An 8,353-nucleotide genomic window follows, 5' to 3' on the forward strand; every position below is an offset into this window, starting at 1 on the left:
GATGGGGTGGATGGATGGATGCTGGATGGATAGATGGATGGATGGGGTGGATGGATGGATGGTGGATGGATGGATGGGGATAGATGGGTGGGTGGGTGGATGGATAGATAGATGGCAGTGGATGGATGGATGGATGGATGGATGAATGGTGCATGGATAGATGGATGGATGGATTGATAGGGGTGGATGGATGGATGGATGGATGGATGGATGGTGATACCATCTCGACAACTTCCATAGTTCCTGACACAACCACTGCCACAAACTGGCACCACCCTGTCTGTTTTCCAGCCACCTGCTCTTCCTGGCCACACCTCACGTGCCACCTGTACCTTCCAAATTCCATGTTTTTGCTCAAGTTATGCTTCTGCGTCTCCTCCTCTGCCAGGCAAACCTGTCTTACTTTAGTGTCAGCTCCTCCGGGAGGCTTCCTGACCTCCCAGGACACACATTTATCACCACACCGCCCAGAGCACAAGGGATCACCGCACATACCCCCAGGTGCAGGGGACCAGGCTGCACACACTCATGCTCCTGGCCGGCCTAGGGCAGGGGTGCAGGGGAGCCTAAGAGAAGGTGGTGCCAGGGCTGAGAGAGGCGGGTGGTGGCGGTGTCATCCAACTTCCTGACCATACCCTCCCCAGCAGGGGAGGCCTAGCTGCCCCCAGGCTCACCTGGCCCACCGGGATCCAGCCACCAAGCTCTCTCCCGCACCATGTGCCCCCAGTTCTGACCCTCCTCTGGAGGCTGCTCCCTCTCTGGGGCCTTTGCACAAACTCTTCCCTGGGAGGGCTGGGAGGCAGGCTGGGGTGGGGGGCTCCAAGCTGCCTCAGAGCCAGACCTGGGCAGTGGGGGATCATTCAAGACAGACGGACGGGAGGACACGGCCTCCAACCTGAAACCGCAGCCCTCCCCTGCGGGTCAGCGCCCGCCCCCCCCCGCCCCGGTCCACCCTGGAGGCCCCCCCAGGCCACAACGTCCACGTGAACTTACACATCTGTCTCGTCCCACAGGATACAGGTCTGGTTGGTGGTGCCCTGGGGGAGAGAGAGGAGTCAGGGTCATGTGCCCACCCTCCAGGCCCCACCCAAGGTCACTGCTGGGACCCACCCCAGGCATGGTAGGCGGGTGCTGGGACTGTGCGATTGCCCCAAGAGGCGGAGTTTGAGGAGGAGGACACTGAGGCCCAGAGTGGGGAAGGGACTGGCCCAGCCCCCAAGCCCAGCTGCATGGCCTTGAGCAGCTCTTGTCCCCTCTCTGAGCAGCTCCCGGCAGCAATGGCTGCGGTCCGTCTCTGGGTGCCCAGGCGGCCAGCCCAGCTTAATACAAATGGTGGAAGAGGGAGACCCCTTCCCAGGGGCCCTGAGGGGTAAGCGAGCAGGAATGAGCAAACGCGCCTGTCCTGCAGGCCTGGCGTGCCAGCACTGGGACCACGGAGGTGAGAGCGGCAGGGTCCGGGGCCCTCGTGAGGGGTGGTGTGCTCTAAGCACTGGTGGTAATTGCTCAGTTCTCAGCCAAGCCTCTAGCTCACATCTGATAAGGGAGAGAGCCCAGGCACAGAGAGGTTGAGCAACTTGCCCAAGGCCACACAGTGGGAAAGAGCAGGGCTGCAGGAGAGGACTGAAATCTGTCTCCCACATAAGCTCGCTGTGTGAGCCTGGGCAAATCGCTGTACGTCTCTGAGCTGCAATTTCTCCTCCCTCGTTCAGGGATCAAAGCGGCTCTCCCGCGAGGCGGACATGAGACCCAAGGAGGCCGTGGGATCCCCCTGGGATCAGGTGGGAGGAATCAGGCACGCGTACACAGATGTACACGCGTCAAGGGCACTCACGTTATACACGTGGGCAAACTCGATCTCCAAGGGCGTGAGCAGGGAGCGAGGCGGGGGCTTCACGGTCACCGAGATGACCTTGGAGTTCAGCACAGTCGTGTTCCTGGGGCAGAGCCAGCAGGCCGCGTCAGCGAGCCTTCCCCGAGACCCAGGCCCACCCCGGAACGCCCCCCGCAGGCCCGCACCCCTCGCTCGGCCCATCCCTCCCAGGCTGGGCCCCCCACCTCTGCAGGGCCAGGAAGCTGCCCAGGTTTCTGTAGAGCACGGTGCCCACCACGAACACAGATGAGTCGTCAGCCTCTGGAAGAGGGCGCCGCGGTCACCTCTCCCGGCCGCCCCCGCCTGGACCTTGCTCCGGCGAGGGAAGCGTGTGTCCCCAGGCGGAGGCCCCGGGCTCCTGGGTCATGTCCACCCCCATCACGCGCACAGCGCTATAGTCGGAGAGCTGGGGTGGCTGCCTAGGTCCCTCTAAGTGACCCCCGAGGGCTGGGGGGGGGGTGGCGGGCAGGGCGGGCCTCCCGTCCCAGGAGCCAGAGTGGCAGCTGTGCGCCTCCAGGCGGACCCCTCCCCTCCCTGCGGTGAAGGTCCCTGGTCCATTCAGCAAAGGTTGTCTGGGAGCCTCCAAATGCAGGAAGGGCAGGGAGGGCTTCCCGGAGGAGGTGCGACCTCAGGAACACGGAGAGGAAACGACCACTGGCCTGGTCCTTGAGGTGGCAGGCCAGACTCCAGAAGGAACCTCCCGGGGGGGGGGGGGGGGGTGAGTCTCCCGTAAGGGCCCCTCCCGCAGCCTGGGGCCCCTCACCTGCCAGCCCCGTGGAGAAGACACTCTTGGACACGGTGACCCTGTCCTCCGGCACCTTGGCCCAGTCGCCCGTGGCCCGCCAGCCCTTCATGGGGAAGCTGATGTCTGTGGCTCCGCTGGCCGGGAGCTTGTGGATGCTGAGGACTGGGCGGAGGGGACGGCCAGAGACATGGGGACGGACGGACAGAGGCGGAGGGCAGTTACACGACAGGGGCCTTGGCCCTGGGGAGCTCCCGGCTCAGAGCGGGCACCAACAGGGGCAGCTTTCCCGCCTTGTCCGAGCCCTCAGACAGCCCCCACCTCCCGCCCCAGCGGGAGCCCCCCGCCACTGTGAGGACCCAGGCTTGGATGTGGCCCCCAGGGCCCCGGGAGGGGTCGAAGGCGGCTTCTGCAGTCAGGCCTGCAGCCACGAAGGGGTGCCCGGGGGGCCGGGTCCCCTAGGGGCCCCCCTTCTTCCCTGGGAGGCTGGAGCCCGGGTCCCCTCCCTACGGGCTCTACAGGAGGGGTAGGAAGAGACCCCACCTCACAGGGCATCCCTGGGGGCCGCATGGCACACCCGGGACGGGGGTGGGGGGGTCCCGGTGTCTCCAAGTCCCCTTCACCCCGGCCCACTGGTGTCGGGTGGACGCCCGCTCCCCTCACCCCGCACCCCGGGGCCGGGTCGGGGCCCGCGCGGAGCTGCCCTCGGCGGGTGTGGGGTGAAGGGGGAGGGCCTCCGGGGCCAACGGCCTCCGCCACGGCGCCCGGACGCCTGGGCCTTCGCCCACCTCCGGGCCCGTCCCCCGACAGACACCCACCCCCGCGGCCAGTTCACACCTCCGTCCGTGCCTTTGTTCACATGGGGCCCCCTGCCCGCGCGCCCGTGCCCCTCCAGGCCTGGCTACCTGCCTGGGCCCTCCTTCGCCTGTGGGGCCAACTCTGGGGACCAGGGCGTCTTCCCTCCATGAGGACGTGGGGACAGATGGGGCCCACTCTCTGAGTGCGCAGTCCATGGAGTATGGGGTGTGTAGGTATACGAGGTGTGTGGGGGTTGGGGTGCATAAGGTATGTGGGCATGTGGATACGAGGCGCGTGCGTGTGAGGCGTGTGGGGTGTGAGGCGCGTAGGGGTGTGCAGGTGTGAGGCGTGAGGGGTGACGACGGGCAGGGCTGCGGCTGCGAGCACAGCTCCCGATACCCCTCAGGCGGTCAGGGGCGCGGGGCCGCCTGCGTGAGGGCCGCAGGGAGGCTGCCGGGCCCGTCCCCGTAGACGAGGGGACGCAGGCGGGAGGGCCGGGGCTCACCCAGGTTGTCTGTGACCTGGTACGCGTCCCGCAAGTCCTTCATGCGGAAGCCGATGACGTCCACAAAGTCCTCCACCAGCCGGAAGAGCTCCTTGGCGTTGGGGCCCATCTGGGGACCGGGGGGGGGGGGGGGGGCGGGGGGCCCAGAGCAAAATGAGGGTGTCCCGGAACACCCCGCGCCCGGCCCGGGTCACACCCTCCCGTCCATTCGCTCCCGCATCGGTGGCCCCCTCTCCGGGGTCCCGGTGCTCCTTTCCCGGTGCCCGGACGCCCCGGACCCGACTCTGGAAGCAGAGCGGGGCGTCCGAGCACCCAGCACCTCTGCACCAGCACCTCTGAGCACCCAGCACCTCTGCACCAGCACCTCTGAGCACCCAGCACCTCTGCACCAGCACCTCTGAGCACCCAGCACTTCTGGGCACCGGCACCGTTCTGTGGAGTGGAACCTTGAGCCCGGGGGAGGGGGCTGCCGTGCTGGCGGGCAGGGGTCCAGCCCGGGGAGACCGGAGGGGTCCCCGGACACTCACGCCCCCCGCGCTGACTACTGTCCCGGGGTCAGTCCAGGAGGAAGGGAGGCTGACCCTGTCCCGGTGGCCCTGACTCGCGCCACGTGGCCCACACGTTTTCCCACGCCCGCCACCGAGCCCACGAGGTGAGCTACCGTCCCCTGGCGGATGGGGAGACGGAAGCTGGGCGGGAATCAGCTTCCTCAAAGTCATGCCGGTGCAGAGGCCGTGCTGGGACGGGAACCCAGGCCACCACTCTCCGCCCCGTTAGCCCGGGCCCCAGGGAGGGAGGAGACACGCCCGTGCCCACCCTGCTGCCGTGACCGCGGGGCCCAGACTGGCATCCGTACCAGCTGGGCCTCCTCCCACTTGTCCCGGTTCTCCTCTGCCAGCAGGTTGCTGATGATCTGCACAAAGTTCTGGAAAGAAGAGGAAGAAGGGCCAGTGAGCCGAGAAAAAGCGCCGGAATGTGGCTCGGCGCGCGAGTGGGGTCGGGGCTCTGCAGGGGGCCAGGTCGGGGCGCTCCCCCTTCGTCCTCCCCGGGGCTGCCCTCGGGGGCCCCACCTGCGCGTCCCCGGGGGTGGGGCTATAGTACGCCCTCCGGAAGATCTCCGTCATGTTCCTCAGGACGTCGATGGTGGAGAGGAGGTCCCCGCTGTAGCTGGTCCCGTCCTGGGAGATCTCTACCAGTGTCTGGATGACCTCGGAGACCCCCTCCCCGGGCAGCCCACGCTGAGCCTTCGCCAGGTGCTCCCGGGTCTGGGGAGATGGAGGGCGGGTGCCACGAGTCTGCAGGATCCGCCCGGGGCAGGTACCGAGGACCCCCACGCCCGGGCCCTCTGCAGCCCCCAGCCCGTGGCCCCAGCTGACTCGCGTCCGTGGGGCAAGCCACGGGGGCCATGGGGCCACGTCTGGGGTTAAAGGGCAGCGGAGTGCCGGCCAGGGCAGGAGACCCCAGCGGCCACCCTCACCATCATCTGGATGTTCCGGTAGTCGATGGAGACGCAGCGGATGTAGGTGGGGGGCTCCCAGTAGGCGATGCCTTCCTCGTCCAGCTCACAGCGTCGCAGGATGAGGCCTGGAGAGAAGTGGGTCATCTCTGCCTCCAGCGCAGGGGGCCCACCCGCGGCCCCCCGGCACACGCCCCTCCCGCCCCGGAAGCAGGGACTCGCCCACGGCCTTCCACGGAGAGCAGGGCCAGCACGCGGCCCGGCCTCCCTGTTCCTTTCCTTCCACACAGGTAGCAGCGGCTCCTGAAGTCAGGTGCCCGGGACCCCACGTGCACGGGGGCAGAGCGGGGGCGGGGCCTCTCCTGCAGCCCCCCCCCCCAACCCAGAGACCCCGGAGAGCCAACGGCCTGGGTCCCTGCCCAGCATCACCCGCAGAGCGCTAGAGGCCTCGGAAGGCCCTGATGGCCCGTCGACACTGAGGGGGCACCTGGCATCAGTTGTGACCCAGAACTTACTCCCAGGAAGTGGCCAGGGACCTGGGCATGGCTGCGTGTCCAACAGTGGTGGCCCCAAAGAACTGTCACGACCCTGTCACCTGGCAGGAGCCACTGGGTGGGAAGGGACCCCTGTCCCACAGCGTGGTGCGGGATCGTGAGGGGGAACAAGGTCATGGGGGCAGGCAAAAGGCCAGAGGTCACGCCCCCGGGACCTGTGTTTTCTTTGCTTCTGTGAATTTGAATAGGCTACCAGGAACGTGCACACGAAACAGGAAGGGGACCCCACCGTCGCCTCCACCGCTGCCCCCGCCCCGTGTGGACCCCTCTACCGCTCGCTTATGACAGCCCTGTAGGGAGAGCCCCAAACATCCTCCTTTTGTAGAGAGAAGAGGGAGGCTCAGAGAGGTCACGGCACTTCCTAACCGTCACACGGCACACAAGGGTACGCAAAGTGCCGCGCTCCTTCAAACAAGAGGGGAAAGACCGCCAACCCCTCAGGGCGCTAAGCCCCTTCCCCTGGGAGCACGCCCCGCTGTTCCACACACCCCCCCAAACCCTCCACAAGAACGCACGGGGTTAAGGCTGCTGGCTTCCCACGTATTGGCCCAGTAAGCCCAGGGCAAGTGCGGTAACTTCTCTGCGCCTCAGTTTCCCACCCGTAACCGGGCACCGGCAAGGGGCACGATGTGCAGTGGGTGCGGGTGCCGTCCCTGGGTGGCTCCTGGCCGGGCCGTCCTGGCTTCCGTGTGCCAATGGAGCTGCCTGGGCACGGCCTGCAGGGGCCCCTCAGGGCCTCGCGTGTTATCTCTGAGGGTGGGACGGGAGTCCCTCACCTGTGGCATTGCGGGGACACCGGACCGCGGCCACCTCTCCTGCCGGAGTCTCCTTCCAGATCACGGTGCCGAAGTTGTCCTCGTCGCAGATCTCGTGGGGTTCTGCCAGGGGCCAGAGGCAGTGGGTGCGGGAGGGCGCGGGGAGCGGGGCCGTGAGCGGGGCGGCAGGCTCACGGAGGGCAAGACCCCTCTGGAACATCTGCCGTCCGGGGTTGTTCCCGGCAAAGCGAAGCCCCAAGCCCACCCAGTCGCCGGGGTGCCCCTCCCCCAGAGCCCCGCCGCAGGGCAGGAGGACCCTCACCAGGGCACCGCTGGGCACTGCACTGCCGGTACTCATCCTGCGGGCCCTGGCACGCTGCTCCCCCGAAGAACGGACCGGAGCAGAGGCGCTCCCTTCGCTGCGTGCCGCCCCCACACGTCACGCTGCAGCCGCCCCACGATGCCCAGGTCTGCCACTTCCCATCCACTGCAGGGCACGGCCAGGCATGAGGGCACACGGATGGCGACCAGGCGGGGACAGGTCCAGGAGTCACGGGGAACCAGGGGTCCAGAGCAGGAAGCCATGAGGAGAAGAGAAATGGAGACCGAGGGAGCGGAACCGGAGCTCAGCTTGGCGCAGAGGAACACAAGTGCCTCCCGTGTACCAGTCCCCACGGCTACCCCCGTGTCCCACGGACCCCCACGCCCCCGTGGCTCACGCCCTTCAGGCCCCCCACCCGCAGGCCCCGGGGCGGGACCCCGACCTGGGCACTGCTGCAGGAAGCAGTCTCGAGTCTCCACCCAGTGGCCCTGGCACTCGGCGCCCCCGTAGGAAGGCCCGTTGCACTCCCGGGTGCGCTGCTGCCGGCCCTGCGAGCAGCTGGCAGAGCAGGTGCTCCAGCTTGACCACTCGTTCCAGTTTCCGTCCACTGCCCGGCCCGGGGGAGGAAGGGGACAGGAAGCCAGCGTGAATACCCAGGGCCCCACGTCCAGCCTGGGCCGCAGGTGTGACTCCGGGGGCCCGCCCGCCACCCCCCCCCACCCAGCCTGGGCCAAGGGTAAGAATGCCCCCGTGGTCTCACCCCACACCAAGCCTGGGGCACAAGTGTGAACACCCCTAGGGGCCTACCACTCCACCATGCATTCTGGGTCATAGGTGTGAACACCTCTGGGGCCCACCACACCGTCATGAAGCCTGGAGCATGAGCGTGACCACGGTGGGGTGGGGGGGGACACCATCCCAACGCCCATGACACGTGAGTGAGAATCCCCTAGGGTCTCCAACCTCTAAGCAACCCAGCAAGCTGGCCTTGGACTCCCGTGACCCGGCCCTGTGACCTGCGTCAGTGGTCCAATGGGCCCTTCCCCGCTGCCCAGCCCCCCGCCCAGCTCCCCCTTCTCTCACCTACCAGGACACAGGGCAATGTTGCAGAACTTGGTTTGCTTCTCAGGGCCCTCACAGGGGTTGCCTCCGAACTGGGGGGGCCGGCAGGTGCGCGTCCGGTCCCGGAAGCCGCGGCCGCAGGTGCTGGAGCAGAGGCTCCAAGGCGACCACTCATCCCAGGCGCCGTGCACTGCGGAGGGGACCGGAGGGCGCCCGCCGCTGGGCTCAGCAGCCCCGGGAGGGACGCGGCTGCCCCGCCGCCCCGCCCCCTCCCAGCTGCTCCTCCCCC

At 67.7% G+C, this 8,353-nt stretch overlaps 1 protein-coding gene across 1 annotated transcript in view; it reads right to left on the reverse strand.

Annotated features, from left to right (window-relative positions):
- Positions 1 to 8,353, reverse strand: part of ADGRB1 (adhesion G protein-coupled receptor B1) — a 65,231-nt gene that overhangs the window by 44,204 nt on the left and 12,674 nt on the right. The window contains exons 5-16 of the mRNA XM_049632854.1: positions 8,095 to 8,254; positions 7,445 to 7,623; positions 7,003 to 7,167; positions 6,702 to 6,803; positions 5,393 to 5,499; positions 4,986 to 5,180; positions 4,772 to 4,840; positions 3,916 to 4,024; positions 2,634 to 2,777; positions 2,056 to 2,131; positions 1,832 to 1,934; positions 994 to 1,037 (exon numbers count right to left, since the gene is read on the reverse strand). Of these exons, the coding sequence (XP_049488811.1) occupies positions 994 to 1,037; positions 1,832 to 1,934; positions 2,056 to 2,131; positions 2,634 to 2,777; positions 3,916 to 4,024; positions 4,772 to 4,840; positions 4,986 to 5,180; positions 5,393 to 5,499; positions 6,702 to 6,803; positions 7,003 to 7,167; positions 7,445 to 7,623; positions 8,095 to 8,254 (1,453 nt within the window). The remainder of the gene's footprint in view (positions 1 to 993; positions 1,038 to 1,831; positions 1,935 to 2,055; positions 2,132 to 2,633; positions 2,778 to 3,915; positions 4,025 to 4,771; positions 4,841 to 4,985; positions 5,181 to 5,392; positions 5,500 to 6,701; positions 6,804 to 7,002; positions 7,168 to 7,444; positions 7,624 to 8,094; positions 8,255 to 8,353) is intronic.

The sequence above is a fragment of the Panthera uncia genome, chromosome F2 (genome assembly GCF_023721935.1).
Source record: "Panthera uncia isolate 11264 chromosome F2, Puncia_PCG_1.0, whole genome shotgun sequence".
NCBI classification, from domain to species: Eukaryota; Metazoa; Chordata; class Mammalia; order Carnivora; family Felidae; genus Panthera; species Panthera uncia.